The following is a 23911-nucleotide window of genomic DNA, read 5'->3' as shown; positions in this document are numbered from 1 at the left end:
TTCACTGAAGTTCTGTTGGATTTTCTAATATCTTACTTGATGAAAAACATGTATACTCTGCTGTTTGGAAAGTTACAGATATTTGGTCTTCTGTTTCTTATCTTTCAAAGATGGAATTCTGATCTGGCCAACAAACAGCTATCCTATCCTTCTTACATATTTGCATCTTGTAGAGAGGCTGGAATCTAAAAATTAGGACATAAATGGGTATATGATGTATCTCCACCAAGCTACTATGATCTAAGACCTTCAGAGGTCTTAGTAACATTGCTTTATTTACTTAACTAAACAAAACTCCATGAGATTTAGTTTTAATTTTCATAATAGAAGAATGGTAAGAAGATCTTGGTTGAATTTACTACGGTTTCATTAATCTTAAAGGTAGGAACTATGCTATTAATGGCAATAATTTTAATGAAATCCTTTCTTCTCCAAGAATCTGTAACCAATTTATTAGAATGAAAACATATTACCAGTAATCTCATTAACAAAAGTTGATATTAAAACTGTGCTAAAAGACCTAAAATATGAAGCATATTTTTAAAGAATTCCAAATTCATTTATTTTCAAGATAAACAACAGTATTTGCTCTTAATGAGAGAAAAGTTAACCAAGAAAATAATTTATCTTGCAATAGCTTTCAGTATTTATACTCTAAATGTTGACCCTCAAAACTTCTAAATATCATTCTTTAAGTAGAGTATAACCTGCCCTTTAGGGATGGCTTCTCGAACCGTATAGACTGGTATATAGTTTTGGACTCTGGGCACTGTTGTATACACAGTAAGATATTCAGAATTCTATACGTTAAAAATAAACCTCCTTTGCCTTCAATTTTATTTTTAATTCTGTCCCTTTTAAGTTAGCTTAAACAGAAACGGAGCACTTAATTTTTTCTTTATGGTTTAGTCTCTTCCTTATGCCTTTATTCATAGAGGTTTACCTGCAGCTATACTGTCTATTAAAATTAGAAATATTCTGAAATCACCAGAACACCAGAAATGTCTGTTGTTATAATCAAATGGTATCCGGAATTGTTTTATCTTTCCCTTGAAACACATTATTTGGGTATACTTTGCTTGATGGAAAACCATCATTCAGCCTTTTTCTTAAAGAGCTATAGCAGTATTATAAGGCTGGATTTTTTCCTGAGAAGGGAGCTAACTCAGAATATATGCACACTTAGTTCAACATGATTAGCTGATGCACACCGATTCCCCTGTTGACCAAATGGTGATTTTAGGTTGGAATTTGTATACTTTCCCTTTTTTTCCCTTAAATTCAACATGTTCAATCATAACTGTCTGAGTACAAGTTAAAGGCTTTTCCTCCCACGAGATTTAAATACATGCTACTTTGTTCTGTGCTGAAATGTGTTAACTCTCTTATTCTGGATTGTGCATTGGAAAACTCTAATAAAAACAGTATAATTTTTTTAAAGGTCTTCCATTGACAGAACATCTGCAAACTTAATGAGGCAATCCATTGAGATAAATACATCAACTAATAAATCCCCATACATGCAGCCAGTAGCATCACTGGCCAAGTACAAACCATCTGGGGAGGTTTGGAGACTTCAGTTCCTTTGGTCACAGGTTACCAGAGCACATATTTCACATAGCAGATTATTTCTTAAACAGTCTTCCTTCCTGAGAATAAGCCATTCTACTGACCACATTTAAAAACAACCTAAAGTAACCTATAATTAAAGAGGAGAATAGAAACAGAAGTGAACAGTCTAGGACAAAGTTCGTTCATTGCAAAGAACTGTGTGTTTATGTAGACACTTATTTTTCTTCCCAAGTGTCATTATCTAAATCTTAACTTGGGACACCTGGGTAGCTCAGTCAGTAGAGTGTCTGCCTTTGGCCCAGGTCATGATCCCAGGATCCTGGGATCAAGCCCCACATCAGGCTCCCTGCTCAGCGGGGAGCCTGCTTCTCCTTCTCCCTCTCCCCTTCTGCCCACCCTTCACACCTCTTGTTCTCTTTCTCTCAAACAAATCTTAAAAAAAATTTTTTTTAAATCTTAACTCTTTCATATGCCTCTCATATGTGTTTCAGTGAATAGATTATATACTCCTAAAGATTAGGAACTGCCGAGTCTACTTCTATGAATGTTTCTCCCCAACCTATAGTGTCTAGAATAGTCTTATACTATTGCAGACACACAGTGGTTGATTGAATTCTGTGCCACATCTACAAAGTATTTTTACTGAGATGTAGGAAATTAATAAAAGATTAATTGCAGATTTAGTTTAATAGTTGTAAAAATATTCATATTTTCCTTCTTGAGGCTGTTTTGGCATATTGTTTCCTTGAAACATTTTTCTATTTTGTAAATTTATAGTCATAAATGTACTGGTAAATTTATTGGCATGTTCTCTTTTATATTCCTGATACTGATTATTTGAATGTTTTAGTTTTTTAATGATTAGTCTTGCCAGAATTGTGTGAATTTTATTAGTTATCTAAGAACCAATTTTTGGAGGGGTTAATCATCTTTCTGTGTATTTTTTTCAGTATTAATCTTTTGATTTTTAGTCTCTCCCTTTTCTAATGTGTTCAAAGCTCATGTTTTCTTATATCATGGTTTAGCTTATCCCACAAGTTTTGATGTGCAGTGTTATCATTATAATTCAATTATTTTCATTATTATTCAAAATACTTTGATTTCCACTGTGATTTCTTCTTTACTCAAAAGTTGTTTAGATGTATAATCTATCAGTTTAAAATATATGGAAATTTTTTACTTAGATTTAAAACAATTTTTTTAGCTTAAATTCATTGTGATCAGAAACTGTAATTTCAATTTTTTGAAAATTTATTAAAATTTACTTCAAAGCCCAGGACATGGTTATTTTTTGTAAAAATCCCACAGTTACTTGAAAAAATTATGTAGTGGTTGGGAACAGTTTATTGTATTTGTCCATTAGGTCAATTTTACTTCTGTTATTGTTCAAATCTTGTATCTTTAAGACTTTGCTTTTTCCATAAGATAGATGGGGAGAGCATGAAAATATTCCCAGCATGACTGTAGATTTATTTCTTTTATACTTGTTTTTGTTTTATATATTGAGATTATGTTATTAACTAAATACAAACGTAATTATTGTATTTTCCTGGTAAATTGAAAGGTTTTCATTATGAAGGGCTTCTCTTTATCAAGAACATTTTTTGCCTGACATTAACTAGGCGCTCCTTTGTATTACACTTTCCTCTTGATGAATATTTGCAAATATGCCTTTTTTCTATTAATTTTGAACTTTTTATATGCTTGTTTCAGATGTATTTCTTCTAACATGTTATTGGACTCTATCTTTCCTTGAAAAAATAAGTCTATCTTTGTTTTAGAATTGAAGCATTTAAGTTATATTTAATGGAATTGCTGATATATCTGAATGTATGGCTACCATGCTATACTATTTGCTTTATATATGTATTATTTGCCAGGAATTAATTGCTTTACATTGAGAACTTCAACCATCTACATTAATATGACAGGAGTATGGGATCTAAGAACTGAGACCAATAAATAATTTCATTGTTTCAGGTACAATTAATACTCATATATTAATTTATCTCAGACAATCTGGTCATCATGGCAAAGAACTCATTATCAAGCAACAGTTTACTTATCAAGACTAGTGCCAAGACCCTTCCCTTGCAATAGATACTAATCACAAAACTATTGTCACAAACTTTTCCAAACTGCAATCTGGTGCCCACCTGAAAAGAGCCACTTTTTTAAACCACTTGATCCCAGACTTCACAATCCTATAAATCCTCTCCTGACTTTACCTTCAGAGACTGTCAAGGCGGAATCCTCTATTACTATAGAGAGTTCTAATAAACTTCATTTTGCTTTATTAACAGATTGCCAGGAGATATTTTGGGAGAGTTCAATAAGATATTTATTCCTTTAATCCGCGTAATAACCTTATAAGTTAATTCTATTCTTATGTTCTTTTTACAGATGAGAAATCGAGGCATACTGAATACTAAAGTGATTACACAAGGACACACAACAATTTAACTCACATGAATCTCAACTATGCTATTAATATTACTTCTTCCCTTGAAGTCTATCTATCTGAAGATATCATAAAGGATCCTATGGTTCTGGCCTTCTTAGCCCTATACAATAATTATAGTACTGATTACTATAATTAGTAATTTTGTTGTCTTCTTCACTAGACTGTGTGCTCTTTAAAAGGAGGAACATATCCTCTGTCTCCATGCTGCCAGTGGATAGCATAACCTCTGACACATTTGATAATCATTCAATAAATGTTTCTAAAATGAAAATTAAATGAAACCCCACTTTACCAATGAGGCGCTGAGATATTAAGAATTTAGCCTAGTTAGAATGTAACTGTCATAACTTATGCTCCTGCCAATATCCCACATTCTTTAGCTCAACTGTAAATGAGCTCTCCAAGAGCAGTTTTTATGGGACGCCTGGGTGGCTCAGCAGTTAAGTGTCTGTCTTTGGCTCAGGGCGTGATTCTGGAGTCTTGGGATCGAGTCCCACATCGGGCTCCCCTGCATGGAGCCTGTTTCTCCCTCTGCCTCTCTCTCTGTCTCTCATGAATAAATAAATAAAATCTTAAAAAAAAAAAAACAGTTTTTATGAGATGAGAGTCTACAAACATTGCAATGGGGATTTATACTGATAAAGCAATAGTCCTACCACAATGTTATATTTCTTTGCTTTTGTTGAGATATTATCATCTTGGTGTAACCTCACAGGTTATATCATGTGGATTAGCTTGAATCACACAAATTTCTAATAAAAACTATAATTTCTTTGGTACTGAAAGAGTTGGAATTCACTTCTCTATACTAAACAGAGATCTATACATATTATTTTTTTTCTTTATTATAAGGAGAAAATAGTGTTATATAAGTATTTAGACCTCAGGGAAGAAGTTCAAAATTTTACATAACTAGGAATGAGAGGTGGGGTAGCAAATGTGAGTGTGTGCATGCTCGTAAGTGTACAGATTAAACAAGATTGGTAAAATGTTGACAATTACTGAAGTCTGTAGTGAGTACATGGGGATTCATTAGACTCTACTCTTCACTTCTGAACACATTTGAAATTATCCAAATAAAAAGCTTAAAAAATGCTAATTTCCCCAACATTACACTAGCTATACAAAATACCCGATCGTTCACTGGCTGCAAACTTAGTATCACAACCCAAAGCAAAAAATTATTCTATCCTTAAAGTCCATATCTCACAAGGTGTGTATTTCTTTAAGGGCACAGACTATTTCCTCATGTAACTTACATTAAAACACATATTAATAAGCACTTTTTATGTCTGCCTGGTTCCTGGGTGTTTCTTTCCTTTAAATGTGGATTTTCCCCTCTGGAAAACATGGAAAATCCTTTCAAACTCTGGAAGAAAATGCAAATGATCTTCTGTACCAACTAATTTTACTATATGTACACCTATACCATTCCTCTGTCAATAAAAGTTTTTAAGTCAGTAAATGTCAAAAAGTGATATGTAGCAAATATCAAGGGTCTCAAATACTGAACAGGAAACAAGGGTCAGATTACAGTGTCCTATTGATATACTAACTCAGGAATATAGGTCAATCCTTTTAAAATATTTTCATGAGTTCTTATTTTATTAATGTATGCTTCAACAATGGAAAAATGGATTGTGGTATTCTGTTGTTAGCTATAATTTTATTGTTTATTTAAAATATAGAGCAACGTTTTTCAAATATTTACATAACAAATACAAATGTTTAGATGAGCCAAATTAGCAATAGGTTCCAAAAACAGATACATCTAATACCTTGCTTCAAATGAAATCATTGCTGCTTCTTCAGGGCAATAATAGCATAACATCTGGGAGATTTCACAGGATCAAACAACTTCACAAGTGCAGCCCATGCAGTATCTTCCTGCAAATTGATAAGTGATTTAAATATATAGCAATTTGTTGAAGAGAAGAATGAGATGAGTCAGACTATATATTGTAAAATAACAACAACACAAAAAATAAACAACATAAAAGAAAATTATTCTTTGTTGAATGAAATGAATACTTACAATTTCACCTACAGGAAATTACGGTTCAGAAATAAAGACACACATACATAATGAACTATAAGGTTACTCTTTGTTGTAACTGTGAAAAATGGTCAAAAACAACTGGATATTACTTAAATTATTACATGATGAAAGATTATTCAGCTTTTGTAATATATCTAATGAGATGAGAAATTCTGAATAAAATAAATGAAATTAGATGCAAAACTGTACTTCTCATTTGATTCCAATTTTAATTAAAGTAGACATAATGTACTCATACATATATGTGCAGCATACATATATTAGAGACTAGAAAATATACCAAACATTTAAAATAATGCTGAAAGATGGAATTATTATTTAAAATTTTTTATATTCTTCATTTAAAATTCTCTAAATGTTACTCTTATAAAAATATTATTTAAAATGATACTATTTAAACAATAAAGTATTAACAAACTAAAGTATTAACAAATTAATATTTGTAAGATTTCTGTCAGTTCATCACCAATCTATTAAGTAAATATCAAGGGTCTTAAATACTGAACAGGAAACAAGGGTCAGATTATAGTGTCCTATAGATACTATAGATACTCAGGAATGTAGGTCAATTTATTTATTTATATCATTTACTTATTTTATTTAGGTCAATGGAAATTGTTTTGAAAAGGGAAATAGCGAGTACCTAGTAAAACATGCCTGATTCTGTCACCTATAAACTTGGAAACCTAAGATTTCCAGTGATTCTGAGATGATTGATAGCTTAAGAAAGTACACAAGTATTCAAATATTTAAAAATTCCCGTTTTCCTTAAAAATACAAATTAGAACAAAAGCAAACTTTTATTAAAATCCACTTGTTCCAAATAGTCTGTTGAAAAGAGAAGTAAAATTACTCCCTATGATAAAACATAATTGTTAAAATAAAGGCATCATGGTAGAAACATAAGGCCTAACCCATATATGGGTTTAATTTAAACACTTCACATAACTCTTTTGACCATAGCTCAGAGTAAAATCTGCAAAAAAACATTTTCCCTAAAGATAACCAAGAAAAAAATTTTGGGGGGCAATCAACATAGATAAAAAAGACTGTGAAAAAAAACAAAAGCAATTTTCACTGATCAGTAATTTTTATACTGCAGAGTGCATATGTCCAAAATCCAACAGTGACATAAAAGGTAAATTCTTAAAAAAAAAAAAAAAAAGGTAAATTCTTATAAAATGAAACACACATATACTTTAATGTCTGGCCTCTATTAATTTTAGCTATACAATATATCATATACGACGGCTGTGTTTACTGCCTACTGTATAGTAATTACCATACAATTAAAAGAATATAAGGTTTTATTATACCAGCTTTGCTGAAAACATCTGTTGTACGTATGTTTACATTTAAAAGAAGATAGAATGAATATTTAAACTTGGTAAATGTAATAAGAAACTTATCCTAGATATAAGCAGATCCATTTACTGGATAATGAAGATACTTGTTATATATATTTTAAATAACATAATTTACCTGCTCCTTCAGGTAGCAAAGTCGATCTAGAAGAATCAATGTCTCTATACAAGGAGCCAGAACAACTTTCAACTAAAAGAAAGAATAAAATAGAATGATAGAACTTAAAAAAAAAAAAGACTAGGTTAACACTTATGTTTAAGAAAATGTATCTACAGAAATTTTTATAAGGCCAAATCTCCAGTACCAATTGTACATCTTCAGAAAATAAATAGTGCAGAGATCAAAAGTTTTTCTTTAATGATAATAGGAAAAGAATGTCCTTTGAATGACTTTGAGTTAGAATCCAAAGGCAGTCACACATATGTGATAGAGAGCTTTCAAAGGTACTAAGAGTGAAATTCATTAAAAGGAATGCTTGTGAAATAACTGCATTGAGACCAATATGTGTTCAAAGAACTCTGAAATTTCTTTCTGTACGTTTATGATACACTTTAAGAGAAATCTACCATGTGTTCTCTTTATTACATTACTGACACCTAATATAGTTTTGAAATAGGAAATGATCCAAAAGGATTTTTCTGCAGTAAGAGAAAAACAACATAGATTGGTTGGTCCCACAATAAAATTTAACAAAACCCTAGCAACATACCCAATTTAATATGTTTAATTCTGAGATTTACCATATTAAAAGCTTCCAGCTCGTTCATTCTAGGCTTATACTTCTCGTAGTAGTCCATTATAACTTTTTCTGGCAGCTTCAAGATAAAATAACAAAAAGTTTAACAACCGTTAAAAAAAAGTTTTTCCTTATCAAACATACCCTAAAGTAAAATCAATATAACAAGTTAAAACAACTTCAATGTCTGAAGAACTCTAAAGATATGCATGAAGCAAGTCAATGCAACTAAGTTCTTTTGTTAGTATCTTCTGCACCTAGTTTATTTAGCATATCATCAATAAAACCAGCAGTAGCATCTTATTAATATTGTTTGACTTCAGCAAGTAGATGAAATACCTACTTTCACTTGTTTCTATACTTGAGGTATATAGTAGGAGTTCAATTAATATTTTTTTGAGTAAAATTAAGACTTATAATCATATATCTAAAACTATATATTCTGGAGAACAATTTTCAAAAGCAACAAGAACACAATAAGGACACATGTTCATACTTAACGTAGTTTCCTCTAACATCCACTGCACAAATCCATCAGCAATCACTACTTTCTGATTTTCTCAAAAACATGGGCTGCCTATATAGTACACTGAACCTGTGTGCTTTGCAGGCCACTTTTTAGAACACATATGCTTCTGTTCACACCAGCTAACTTTATGTTTGCTGAGTCAACTGTATTTGTTTCTCAGCTTGCTATGGCAGTTACATCATTGTAATGATATAAATAAATATTACACAACTAATGAAATATTAATGCAAAAGAAGAAGTTGTTTCTGTAAAACGGATGCCTTTGTGAAAGGCCTGATAAAGGAAAGCCATCAGAAGAAATAGCTATCAAATTACATGTGGTCAAAACCAATGGAAGACTGGATAAAAAGAGTAAAAAAAAAAAAAACAGCTGAAAGTATTTATATTCAGATTTTTTTTGCAAATGTCTAAATTAATTTATTATTTTTTCAAAGCCCTTATTCTTTTTTATACTGCACAAAATTTCTTTTGAATTTAAAAAGTACAAAGAGGTAACAGTGAAAAAGTAAGGCTTTTGTCTCATTCAACTTCTAGTGAAGCCTTCCTGAAAAGATTTCCCCCCGGTACAGAACGCAAGCCGACTATACCTCCTTTCCCAATCCTTTTTAAAATTCTGCCCATCTTTGAATCAAATGAGTACCTCCTGACACAATTTTTTGCAGTAGCGTATACTGGATTGGATGCAGGCCTGAACCTCAAGCCAGCAAAAATTCTCATCTTACAAAATTGTGTGTGTTTGAATCATAGCCTTTATTTAGTCTTTACTTCTTCTCCTGCCATCTGAGAAGAATACAACTCAGAATTCATAATCTTTTTTCAATCCTACTTTACCAGTACACTGCTTCCTATAAAACATGGTTTTTCAGTTTGATTCCAGGGGTTCTCCAATATTTTGTTTCTTTTATGCCAATCTGAGAAACATTACCCTGGTCATCAGTTGCATTTGTTCCAAACTAGGAATGGTAGATTTGGCTCCTCATGATATTCCACCTTAGAGAACTGTGTTCTGTTGGTTTTGTTGGTGATCTGTAACCCTGGGAATTTTCTCTTGGTATCTTTCTGCATCCATCTTTACCTTCATCCTGCTTCATAATATATATGGTTTGGGATTTAACACGTTTTCCAATTTTGTCAAAGAAGGAGTTTGTGTTTTGGTTTCTTATTTATTTATTTATTCATTCATTCATTCATTCATTCATTCATTCATTCATGTATTTATTTATGATAGAGAGAGAGAGAGAGAGAGAGAGAGAGAGAGAGGCAGAAACCCAGGAGGAGGGAGAAGCAGGCTCCATGCCGGGAGCCCGACGGAGGACTCGATCCCGGACTCCAGGATTGCGCCCTGGGCCAAAGGCAGGTGCCAAACTGCTGAGCCACCCAGGGATCCCCAGTGTTTTGGTTTCTATTTGTTACTTTTCTGTGATCCTAAAGAAAAAAGGTAAGAACATCATCTTAACTCTTCCATTTAAAAAATAATGGAAGTCTGTTGTTTAAGTGAATCAAAGCTGGATACTACAGACTGGGTTAGAAGTATGCCTGATGCAAAAAATTAAGAGAACTCCAAAGAGTGACACTACGATGCAAAGCTGTGTGCAAAAGACCACCACAACAAATGGCCTTGTATTTACACCAAAAGTCTGGTGAGTACAAGTATACTAATATGTTTTTAAGTGAAAAATTCAATGTTTAAGATATGATTACATTTTAATCAATTTTTAAATACGATTTATATATTTATTTGAGAGACAGTGAGAGCGAAAGAGATCAAATAGGGAGAAGAAGAAGCCGCTGAGCAGAGAGCCCACTGTGGGGCTCGATCCCAGGACCCTGAGATCATGAACTAAGCTGAAACAGGATATTTAACCAACTGAACCACCCAGGTGCCTCTTACTCAGTTTTTGCAATGAAACACTCAACTACTAGCTTCACTGCTTCAGATCACAGAGATTATGTGGAAAATTCAAAAAGACATTATCTCATTTAATCCTAACAGCAATCTGTAACATACATATATTCACAGTCTCATTTTATAGATGACATTATTGAACGTTAAAGTCAGGGAGCACATAGGCAGAACCAATATCCTATAGATAAGGGAAGGCATCAGAATTGAGTCAATGCCTGGTGTAGATCACACTCAGGCAAGAACGTGCATAGAAACTTATAAATTGAATTGCACATTGAATGGCAGTTGAGAGTACTGATAATGAACTCCATTTCTCCCTGCTCCAGAAAAAGAGACTAATATGAGTTAAGTTGTGTAACAGAGCCCTAGCTCAGAGGGCTGTGTTTTGGGCTCATGGAGATATCCAATCCTAAATGGAATCTGGGGTGAGAGGCAGTAAACAAGCAGTCTCATGTTCATGTTCAGGTGCTTCAGTTTTTTTCTCCACTTTTTTGTAATTTTTTGACAGATATTTTAACTCCAATATAACTTGTGTGTTAGACAATGTATGTCTTACTATGCAACACATTTCATATGCTTGATCAACTTCATCCTGTCTGCAAAAGTTTCAAGAGTCAAAGTTCTGAATACAAGCATCTCACTGTTAATGCTTCAGTAAGATTCATCGTTCCTTGAATTTCTTCTGCCTTTATTTCAAACCTCAATTCTTCAGTTTCCTTTAGAAGTACATTTATTTTGTTTCTTGGCAAGCATGGATTTTCTCCTTATTCTTCCTTATTTGCCTGATGACTGCTAGTTTTGGAAAAATGCTAAATAAGCATTCTTCTTGTGCTCAATGTCTGCTAATAGGTTATATAAATATGACAAAAAGAAGCATGTAGTCTAGAGTTAGTCTGGATTGGAATTCCTCCTCCACAATTTCCTAGATTTTGGCCCTAAGAAATCCACTTAACCCATGTTTCAATTTCCTTGCCCATAAAATGAGTTTAACAGTACTCATTTCATAAGATTATCCTTAGTATTAAGTAAGATGATATAAACAAGCTTTTGGCAAAGTCGGCCACAAAGCATTGGTTCTATCAACAGTATCATTTCTTATATTGGTTCTTTTTTTTTTTTTGAAATAAACATATTTTAAAAGTTTTAGATTTATGGAAATTTTAAGATAACATTGAGAGGTCCCATATACCCTATACCAAATTTCTCCTATTATTAACACCTTACAATGTGGTTATTTGTTATAATTAATGAAGTCAATATTGATACACTATTGTTAGCTCAAGTCTGTATTTTATTCAGAATTCATTAGTTTTTACCTAATGTCTTTTTAGTTCCACAATTCTATCCAGGATATCACATCATTTAGTCCTACTGGTTGTAACAGTTTCTGACTGTCCTGTTTTTAATGACCTTGAGAGTTTTAAGGAATACCTGTCAGACATTTTGTAGAATATTCCTTCACTTGGATTTGCAGATGTTTTCCTCATAAATACTCTGAGGCAAAGCGTTTTTGAGAGGAAGACCACAGAAATAGAGTGCCATGTTCTTGACCTATCAGGGGTATCTGTTAATATAACTTATCATTGATGTTGACATTGACTAGCTGGCTAAGATGGTGTTTGTCAAGTTTTTACCTCTAAAGTTCTTTTTTCCACTTTTCATACTGTACAGTTTGTAAAGAAGTCACTACATACAGCCTACATTTAGGGAGTGAGGAGTTATACTTCACCTCCTTGAGGGTGGAGTATCTAAATAGATTATCTGAAATTCCTCTCCATGGGAGATTTCTCCCTCCCTTCCTTTGTTGAAGTTGTCTTTTTAAAGATCTATATAAGGGGCCCCAGGTAACAAACCTGGGACGGTACTGCAATTTCATAGAAAGTAAGCTGGATGAGAGATACATAGTTGTTTAGAGATCCTCCCACATCATACACGATCAAAGATGCGTTGGTAATTGACTCAGTTCTCACCATTAAATGATGAGCCTGAGGCTGCTGACATACCCCTGACTGGTCATAATTGGCTTAAGAGCTAACGTAGGAGGATGTAGAGATGAGGCCTATTAGCTGATCTACATGAGGAGCTGGGAAGACAAAGCCCGTGACAATGAGGCTTATAATCTAATAGTCTTAGATTAACAAAGAAAGTCAACCATACTATTACTCAAAAGATTATTGTCACTGTGAATCTTCTGGAGTATATAATACAAAGGTGACTTAGTTTGATTCTTACTTTTATAAATGATATAATTATGTAAGTAACTAATATTCACAAGCTTAAAATTTATGGACAATAAAAGAAATTTTCATAAAAATAAGGCAAAATGTAGTACATAAAGTTCTTTCCATATTGCCTAATATATACATGTTCAATAACTAGATTTTACATATGAATTAAGTTCAGCTCAGTTATTCTAAAAATTATTGATATATTATGTAATTATTATATATTCTTTCATTTGAATTAAGTCATTTGTACATTTTATACATGTCAATAATTCTAATAATCTAAAATAACCTAACATTAAAACCAATGTTTCCTTCTATATTAAAAGCAGCATTAAGAACTAAGAGAATTAAGTAGCTCTTTTTCTTCCATAAACAAACAAACAAACAGCATAATATATTTTCCTATTCTTTCAGTGATTATATCACATCTTCCGCTACTTCCTAGAGCTATTCATTGTCAGGGAGACATTTCTGTACCTAAGGCTTCTCTGTGGTTAGCTGGGTGAAAAAAGCTAATTTTTATAGGGAATGTCACTATTCTTAAACAGAGTTAGTCTTACATCATGTAAGAATGTTCTCTATAATGGAAATGTCCCTTTATTTTTTTGCACTTGTTATTAAAATGTTATTTGGCATGGTTTTTTGCCATGCCAAATGGTTTTGCATATAATATTGATATAACTTTTTTTTATAAATTTATTTTTTATTGGTGTTCAATTTACTAACATATAGAATAACACCCAGTGCTCATCCCATTCAGTGCCCACCTCAGTGCCTGTCACCCAGTCACCACCCCCCCCCCACCCACCTCCCCTTCCACCACCCCTAGTTCATTTCCCAGAGTTAGGAGTCTCTCATGTTCTGTCTCCCTTTCTGATATTTCCCACTCATTTTTTTCTCCTTTCCCCTTTATTCCCTTTCACTATTTTTTATATTCCCCAAATGAATGAGACCATATAATGTTTTGACATAACATTTTTGATCTCAATTTAAAGAAGTGTAGTTGTTAACTCTTGTTTTGTTCTTTTCCCAAATGTAATTGCTACAAATCCATACAATCACAAGTTACAGGAAACTTTATTATTAACAGTATGCTCATTTTTAAGGATAATGTGAGGTGGTTTATAATATGAAGCATAAAAACCTATCAACAGTAGGGTCATTAAAGAAAGGATGAAGTCTCAAAAGTATACTTTCAAAGGAGAAAAATATGATGCCAAAATCACCTAGCTAAGGACAGTTGCTGGAATCAAGCAGAAATATATATTTGACCCTCCTGATAGCTAAGACAAAAAAGAAATAAGCTGAGTGTTCTTTGTAGGAAATCGTCCTATCATGAAAAATCAAATTATTATGTAGATTGTTATATAACAGAACCTAGATGATATGAAAAAGTTTTGAAATATTGTCTTTATTGAACGTCCAAAAATATCCTCATACCAAATACATTAACATTCTGAATGCCTCTAAAACCTAAGCCCCATTTTAGTGTGTTTCTGCCCAATCCCTACTTAGGGAAACAGTCTTGGGTTGCCACTTACGTAAAAATCTTCCTGCAGTTACAGTTTCCCCTTTTCTCTCTCACCTTATTGGATTTAAGGTGTTTGTTTATAAAAATTCTATCCAAACAGCTGTGAAAGAAATCAAATGAATTAATTAGGTCCTCTTTTTCTGGGTCAGAGGTGCTGTTCAGTGAAGGGAAGTGATGTACAATGTTTGTTGCAGGTGAGGAGCTGAGTCATGAATAAACAATTTATCAATAAGCAAAAATCTGGAGAGAAATATTATCTAGAATGAAGAGTGAGATAGCTGTGAGTTCAGAGCTCTCATTAACAAAATACATTCTGAGGAGACTAGGCCGTACATCTCTTTCTTGGTTTTTGTGAAGTCAAGAGATCTCAGTTTTTCTTATAAGTATATGTATTCCTGGAAGAGCCTCTCATGAATTATTTAGAAAACCTGAGTAAGTCATTATTTCTTGAAATCAAATGACCATGTATCTTCCTTCTTAAACCATACCACAGCAAGCAATTTAATAATCCTAATTCTGATAATACATCACTAGAGGGGTGAACTACTGTAGGCAAAGGATTGTAGATAGGACAATATAGTTCTTTAATGATGTGATTTGATATAAAGATTTATGACAACATAGATAGATCCTGAGGGTATTATACTAAGTGAAATAAGTCAGACTAAGAAAAATACCATGGTGATTTTACTCATATGTGGAATCTAAAAAAGATGAATAAACAAAAAGCAGAATCAGACCTATAAAATACAGAGAACAAACTGAAGGTTTCCAGAGGGGAAGGGGATAAGAGATGGGCAAAATGCGTAAAGGGAAGTGGGAGATATAAGCTTCCAGTTATGGCATGAAGTCAGTGGAATAAAAGGCACAACATGAGGGATGTACTCTGTGGTATCATGACAGATGGTAGCTATACTTGTGGGGAGCACAGCATAACATATAAAGAAGCTGAATTGCTATGTTGTACACCCTACCTTGCCACCTTGTCTGTTTAGTGAACCCCTATATATCCTTCACATATCCTTTGTGAAATCTTCACAGGCAGAGTGAGTCACTCCTTTCTCTATGCTTTCATCCTACTTTATATATGTGTCTATTATTGTAGATTCATGGTATAATTACTTGTTTTCTTTTTAAATGGGTTATCTCTTAATTATCTCTGTAGCCCTAGAGTTTATACTGCTCTTGACACATGGGAAATTTTTCAAAATAGGTGTTTGTTGATGAGTAACTAAATGGTTTTGCTCTCAAAAGTTTTCCTTTCACTGTTCCCTTTTGGAAACATCTAAGAGTATTTTTCTAAATTATCCTTTACTGCTCTTTCCTATTTTGCAAGACGGTGGGTAAAAAAACTAAGAAGAAACCTGAAACCAAGAAGGCTGATCCTAGTGGCAAGATTAAGAAATAAGAATGGTAACCTCAAGGCTAAAGCACTAAAGGCGAAGTCCCATTACAGCTGAAATCCTGTCGTAGCCAGAGGAACTGGCAGATATTCCTGATTCCCGGAAGGCCATAAACAAGAGGAAGTATTCACAGCTAACTCCTGGGTTGAGAAGAAAAAGAAGGAGAAGGTTCTTGGTACTGTCACAAAACCAGTTGGTGGTAATAAGAATGGTGGTTCCGGAGTGGTTAAACTTTGCAAAACGCCTAGGTATTATCCAACTGAAGATGTGCCGTGAAAACTATTGAGCCATAGCAAAAAACCTTTCAGGAAGCATTGAGAAAACTGTGAGCTAGCATCACTCCTGGGACCATTTTGATCATCCTCACTGGGCAACACAGACGCAAGAGGGTGGTTTTCCTGTAGCCACTGAGCAGTGGCTTGCTACTTGTGACGAGATCTCTGGTCTTAACTGAGTTCCTCTGTGTAGAACACACAGAAATTTGTCACTGCCACCTCCACCAAAATTGAGATCAGCAGGATGAAAATCCCAAAAGATCTCACTGATGCTTACTTCAAGAAGAAGCTGTGTAAACCCAGACACGAGGAAGACAACGAGAAGGAGAAACATGAGACCACACAGCAGTGCAAGGTTATCAGAAAGCTGTAGACTCGCCAATTCTGCCAAAAATCAAAGCTGTTCCTCAGCTTCAGGGTGATCTCCACTCGGTTTTCTCTCACAAAATGGAGTTTATCCTCACAAATTGATGTTCTAAATTTCTTACAAAGAACTTTATTAAAAAACTGATCCATTAAAAAAATAAATAAATATATTATCCCTTACTTCCATTAAGGTTTTAGCTTAGTAGTTTTCAACTCTATTCAACACTACAGCATCCCCAACAAATCACCAGTTTTATGGTCTTATTTTACTTAACATCTGAAATTAACTTCAATTATTTGAGTATTCATTCTATGTGTATAACACACAAGTTCTAGAAAATAAGCTTTTCTTTCCCTCTTCTTAAAAACAAATACTCCAGCTCATTCTTTGTCTAGCAAATAAGACCAGGTCTGATGCTTTTAAAATCCGAAGGATATGAGCATGTTTGCAATTGTGCATTTGTGTGCATGCATTATAAGCTAGGAGGAAGAGACAGAAAAGCAGAAAAGTAATTATCAACTGACAAAAGAAGGCTATGGACCATGAAGAAATCCTGAAAACTTAAAGACAATTTTGAAGTTTTCTGAAATTGGTGAGATATCCAGGTTTGGGACAGAAGATATAGTTTGAAAATACCTAATCTTTCTTTTTTTTTTTTAACATTTAGGTAAAGCTAATCATTAGGATGTTAATATTTTAGATATTTTTCAGGTGCTATTAAATGTTTTACAAAAAAGTAGCTGAACATTACAAGAATTTTACTGAAATGTTTCATTCTAAGAAATTCATTCATTACAAACATGATAGCTCCTGATACAAGGTGGTTGATGTACTGTCACAATTTATTGTTTCAGAATCTAAACACTGCTTAAATAGACATATTTTATACTGGACTGAAACAATATTGTCTATAAGTAGTTAGAGCTACGCAAAAACGAAAGATTAAGGAGGGGATTGTTTTGAAAAAAAGTCTTCAAAACAGAAGAACGGAATAATTGCTTCTTCCCCACTTCCTTTCTCCATGTTTCTTGGTGTAATATATAAAGTGGCATTTAAAAAAATATATGGAGTTTATAATGGAAATGTTAGATGATTGCAAATTGAATCACTAAGATGACAAATGTTTGAAGACAGTGACCTCACTGGGGGTGGAGAGTGGGGACACTGCACCGCAGGGAATTTTTGGCAATGTCTGGAGACTTCTTTTTTAATTAATAATTTTTTTTTATACTACTAGGGTGTTACTGCTGACATTTAGAGGATAGAGATCAGGGATGTTGCTAAACATCCTTCAATGAACAGGGCAGCCCCCGACAACAAAGACTTACCCAAATGTCAATAGTGCTGCCAAATCCTGCTCTAAGAGAAAATGTCCAATGCTGTCTTTTACAACTGACAATAGGAATTATGGACTAAGCTTTTAAGCTGTGTATAAGCCACTTATATATCTAGTACATGGAGCTCTGGTCCCCTTTTGGAATGATAATTTGTTTGGGAATATTTTTCTGTTTACTCCCATACATTTAACATGATTTCTTGTAACTAAAAATACATTCAGAGCACATTAAGAGATTTTCTAGACACTTTACTTACTTAACATAGTTTTGAATATGAAGATGTGCTTTAAAAGATTAGAAACCCATCAACACATTAACCACACTTCCAATTATATAAGCTTAACAATAAATGATCACAAATTTAGTCAAAGATCTTTTAAGTATTATGGTATAATATTTAACATTTTAAACTTAGATGGTTTTGATACTTTTCAGTGCCTAGAATCTCATGTGAAAATCAATTCCATTTTTAAAATGAAACCATACAGAGGTGCCTAGGTGGCTCAGCGATTGATCCCAGGGTCCTGGGATCGAGTCCCACATCAGAGTTCCCACAGGGAGCCTGCTTCCCCCCTCTGCCTATGTCGCTGCCTCTCTGTCTCTCATAAATAAATAAAATCTTTAAAAAATAAAATAAAATGAAATTAAGTGAAACCATACACAAATCTCCTTTTATTGAGCTTGTTAAAACTTTAATTTGAGCAGTGATATTTCATGATGTGGGAGAAAAATAATAGGAATTTGTATTGGATTGAAAACATAACGTTGGTTTATGCTCTAACCACTCTGATCTGACAGAAAAAAATTCTTCAATTCCTCTTGTTTAAAATCAAAATAAACCCCATACTCCCAAAACAGGTACACATCTATTTCCTTCCTTTCATCAGTACATCCTTTTAAATATTTATGTTATGTTGTTCTGTACGTTTCACCCCAAAAGTCTTCCAGTTTGGGTTTCTGTTCCTTTTTGTCTTCTTATTCATTTTGTCTGACATACTTGTTCTTAATGAGCTTAAATATTATTATGAGAAAATCAGTAGGACACTATTATTGCCTTTATTAACTAATACAAGGAATAATTTAAGACTGATTTTACATGGTGATACATATCTATATTAGTCTGTTTTTCTTTTCTATTTCATTTTACTTCTCAGTATAATGGTGGTTAACAGTTGAGGTTTTGATGTTAGCTGAATCTGTGCTCATGTTCCACTTCTACTTGGTAGCTCTCTCTGACCCTGGGAAAATGACTTGTCTTTTTCAACACCTCTCTTCCTAGATCATTACACTGGAATAAGGATAGTATTTACCATAAGAGTTTTCATGAAAAGTAAATGAGAAGATGTGATGTTCTTAGCATAATAACTACCACACAGCAAGTGCTTAGTAACTATTAGCTATTATTAATATTCCTATTGGGGTGGCTGGGTGGGTGGTTCAGTTGGTTAAGCATCTGACTCTTGATTTTGGCTTGGGTCATAATCTCAGGGTCATGAGATCAAGCCCTGCATCAGGTTCCACATTCAGTGTGGACTCTGCTCCAAATTCTCTCTCTCTCTCTCCTCTCTCTATCTGGCCTTCTCCTCAGTACCAGATGCTTGTGCTCTCTCTCTCAAAAAAAAAAAAAATTCCTATCAATAATATAGTAACATAATAAGGGACAGTTACTACAGTTACTATTAAAAACAAACCTGGGAAGAGAAAGCTATCAGGAAGGATAAGTAACATTGTTTTTCTGGGTTTCTGCTGTTTAGATTTTGGCAAAGGATGATATATTTTTTGTTTAAGTAAATACCTAGCTCTTTATCTGTAAAATAATGCCAGACATTCTTGACATTACTGCAAGACATCAAATTGAGATATGGAATAAAGATATCCACTAAATGAGACTGATTGCAAGGAAAGCCAGTCTGATTTAATTAAAATGTTTTTTTAAAAACCTAGAAATAAAATAACTGGGATAAAAGTTGTCTATTCTCATTCACTTATGAAGACTAGAAGGATCTTCATTTGGTGACTAAAAAATACTGACAAGAGTCATATCAGTCATGTTATTATTGGTAGCACATATACAAAAATCAGAATAATAAAAACCATACATAAAATATAATATTATTAGCCATAACATTAGTATAATATAATATATAATATCTATAATAAAACAATAAAAACTATATATGAAAACTACAGGAACTAATATTATTTTCTTTCTACTTACTATGTAAAAAAGTGCTAGGTATTTTATGTACATTACTTCATTTAATCTCAAATCATGAGAGTTAGAAATAGCCATTTTATACAGAAGAAACCTGATTAATAACAGTCTAATAGCTTTAAACAATAAAGCAACTGGGGAATAAATGAACAACTGGTACCATAAATAATACCCTCTAGCTTTGATACAGTAATTATACCTGTGTTACTTTTTCAAGAAATCCATTTCATTCCTCTAAAACCAACTATTTTATTCTTTATTTCAATTTATGATCAATTCAAAATACCAGAGTGGGGCACCTGGGTGGCTCAGTCAGATAAGTGTCTGACTTTTGATTTTGGTTCAGGTCATAATCCCAGGGTTATGAGATGGAGCGTCATGTGGGGGTCTACTCTGGGCATGGAGCCTGTTAAGATTCTCTCTATCCCTCTCCTCCTGTCTCCCCCTCCCCAAAAAACAAAACAAAACAAAACAAAAAAAACCTGCCACCTCCAAACCAACAAACAAAAAAAAAACACCCAAATACCAGAGTGATCCAAGTTCAATTTAATATTCTAGTATCTCTGAATTGATAATTTTTTTCTCAGTGTTAGAACTTTTTTAATTTAAGTTTTTAATTTGTATAATTTAAGTTATACAGTCTTTAAATGGAGTTTATTGTCTCACTGCTCTTGCTTTACTTATAATCCCCATTTGTTCTATTATCTTGCTTTTTAACTGTTTTGATTTCAGAACTGGTACATGATACCTGAATAAACTTAAAGGAGGAAACTCTCTAGAGATGTATGCTAGCAAACCACTCACATTGACAGGAAAGGTGAACTTGGAATAAAGATAATGGTCTCAATATAATTAGGTATTTTTCTAATTTATATTACATGTTTTCACATTTGAAAAATAGAAGGTAAATTATTTTGTATCATCTCAATTCATTACCCCATAGAATTTCTCTTTTTCTTCCATAAAAATAACAAATATACACTGACCTTGGACTCATCTAATCCAAGCTTCTTAAGAGACTTTCGGACATAGTCCAGAAAGGAAGAGGATTTGGAATAAATTTTACCAACGTGCCGATCACTGCAAAAAAAAAAGCGAATCACTTTTTAATTTTTCCAATATAAATTATAGATGGCATTAAATTCAATCATGAAATACTTTTAAATACCTTCTGTGTATATGGCACACGCTTCAGATTTGACAATGTAGTAATATTTTTGTAAACACTTTTAAGTTATATATTTGAAGTGTTTAAGATCTGCTTTTGAGTATTCCTTCAACATACAGCAGTAGAAAAAACAATATTATGAAGATAATACTAAGAGAAAGAACTTGTAAATTAACAATATTAAAAAAAGCTTAATTTTAAAGGGATCTATAGGTCTTTGTAAAGTTTCCATTATGCTGCAAATCACATTTAATTTTACTGGCAACATTACAGTGCATATTTTACTGCAACACCTGCTAATGGTGGCGATAATTCAACAGCTATGCAAAGAGAACTCCTTCAGTGCCAGCCATTAAAGCACCATATGCTGAGTTGGGTCTGACTTGATCTCATTTATGCCCTGCAGATTTTCAGCACAGTTTAAACAAAATATCATGAGGTGGTTTTGAATTTAAATAATGAAATGCTAAACTATCATATCATACAATTTTGATTGCAACTGAGGTAAAATATAAAAAGAGGAAAAAAACCTCACCAATTTCAAGTTATCAAAAACAATTAAGTGCTCACTTAATAGTTAAGCACTATTTTCCCACTATAATCCAGAATTCAGTTTCCTCTATCCATTGTTTCAGACTATTCTCCACATTTACTTCTTGGTGCCTTTGCTCATTCAATCACTTCCAAATGGATTATAAAGTTCTCCACTCTCTAGCTCAAACTAGAGCCATCCTATATGAACAAGCTCAAATTATGTATTTTTTGGCTCCATGACTAGCAACATTCCTTTCTAATTATGAATTTCTATAGCCTATATCCTTCTTCCACCCATTTATTTCATCACTGCTTTGAAATAATAGTTGTTTGAATAGGAATAGGTTCCAGGAAACAGAAATTATATCTAAGTTTCTATATAATTCTCAGATCCTACACATATGTATCTTCTGCATAACAGACATAATAGATATATACATCTTATCTACTATAGGTGGTGAAAATAGAAGCAGTAAGACCAATTAGGCAGTTATTACAATAATCTAGAGGAGAGGTTTAGACCAGGGTAATAACCCTGAGGATGGTGAGAAGTGATAGAATTTGAGATATGTTCTGATGGTAGAGGCTACAAAATTGTTGAAGGACTGTATCTAGGCAGTGTGAGAAAGAGAGACGTCAATGTTGTCTCCAAGATTTCTAGCCCAAGCAACAGGAAGAATAAGATTGTTACTAACTGGGCTACAGTTTGGGATCTATCAGCATATAGATGGTATTTAAAGTCAGGAGATCACCCAGGTAGTAAGTATAGATTTTTTTTAAAAAGCACTCCAACAATTAGAGTTGTGAAAGAAGCAAAATCAGCAAAATAAGCCAAAAGAAGAGAAAAGGAAAAAGATATTTTGTGAAAGACTTTGCTTACAATATGAGAGAAAAAGGACTTTCATTTGAGAGGCAAATTGTGTGAAATACTGAAGGCAAGCCAAGTAAGATAGTTGAGAATATACCATGGGATTTAGAAACCTGGGTCATTAGTGCCCCTGAAAGGGTGGTTTGATGGAGTGATGGAATTCAAGAGAAAAAGGGAAAGAAACTGGCAGCATTTTCAAGGAGTTTTCTAGTAAAAAACAGAACAGATAAAAAGATAGTTGAAGGGGAATACGGGGTCCCAAAAGGATTTTCAGAAACTATGCTCTTAAGCACTATGGTACATCGTTTCATTTAATAACACTGAACACTGGCCATCGAGGAACTCTACTAGGTGGGAGAGGAGAAGACACAAACAACTAATTGTACTATCAGGTTTGATTAGAGCAGTAAATCACACAGATTAAGTCCTATGAGAGAAGAGTAGAGGGTGAGAAGGAGAAAAGAAAAAGATCACAGAGATGTTTTCTAAACTGGATTTTAAAAAGTGCCTAGATTTTAATTGCCAGAAGCTGTGGAAGGAAAGCGTGGCAGAAACGGAGAGGATATTCCACGTAGAAGGAGGAGCTCCAAGGAAGCATACCAGATATAAAATTAATCACACGGGAAACAATGAATAATCCAGTGTGCCAAGACAGTGTGCAAGCTACCTGAGGTGCAGAGGGTGAAAAACAGGGTAATTGATTAGGTTGCAAAGGATCTTTTTTTTTTTTTTTTTTTTTTTTTTAAAATATATTTTTTTAATTTTTATTTATTTATGATAGTCACAGAGAGAGAGAGAGAGAGAGGCAGAGACACAGGCAGAGGGAGAAGCAGGCTCCATGCACCGGGAGCCCGACGTGGGATTCGATCCCGGGTCTCCAAGATCATGCCCTGGGCCAAAGGCAGGCGCCAAACCGCTGCGCCACCCAGGGATCCCGGTTGCAAAGGATCTTAATGACAGATCAGAAATGGCCTTGAATGGTATAAGGATATTTTATCTTTTGAGTATAAAGAAGAGGAATTATCAAACATTTTGAAGTTAGAAAAGTGACATGACTATTTCTGAAAGATAAATGATGGAACTTCAAGAACAAATTAAAAGGGGGCCCTCTGTCAGAATAAAGCATGGTCAGCATGCTAAAAAAGGAATTGGTATTCTTTCTTTTAATAAAAGTGAATGCAGTAGATCTAATTAAAATTCTACTCAAGTGAATCCAACACCACCCACATGCTTTTCTGAAAATACAATTCCAAGAACATGGTTTACATGTAGCACGCTCCAAAGAGTTAAGATTAGTGCAGTAAATTTTTAGGAAAATCTGAAGTAGACGTACACCAAATAAATGAAAACAAAC

General features: G+C 33.5%; 1 protein-coding gene across 6 annotated transcripts in view; it reads right to left on the bottom strand.

The window, feature by feature from the left end:
* METTL25 (methyltransferase like 25) overlaps window positions 1–23911 on the bottom strand; it is a 134497-nt gene that overhangs the window by 21812 nt on the left and 88774 nt on the right. For all 6 annotated transcript variants that reach the window (XR_008666705.1, XR_008666702.1, XR_008666704.1 and 3 more), the window contains 4 exons: window positions 20974–21067; window positions 8201–8275; window positions 7578–7649; window positions 5815–5923 (listed from right to left, as the gene is read on the bottom strand). Coding sequence is in view for 1 of the 6 variants with exons in the window: in XM_055342137.1 (XP_055198112.1) it covers window positions 5831–5923; window positions 7578–7649; window positions 8201–8275; window positions 20974–21067 (334 nt within the window). In the remaining 5 variants the exon portion in view is untranslated. The remainder of the gene's footprint in view (window positions 1–5814; window positions 5924–7577; window positions 7650–8200; window positions 8276–20973; window positions 21068–23911) is intronic.

This window comes from Nyctereutes procyonoides, unplaced genomic scaffold, assembly GCF_905146905.1.
Source record: "Nyctereutes procyonoides isolate TBG_1078 unplaced genomic scaffold, NYPRO_anot_genome, whole genome shotgun sequence".
NCBI lineage: Eukaryota > Metazoa > Chordata > Mammalia > Carnivora > Canidae > Nyctereutes > Nyctereutes procyonoides.
Note: the sequence above shows the minus strand (reverse complement) of the source record. Positions and strands in the feature narration are given on the sequence as shown.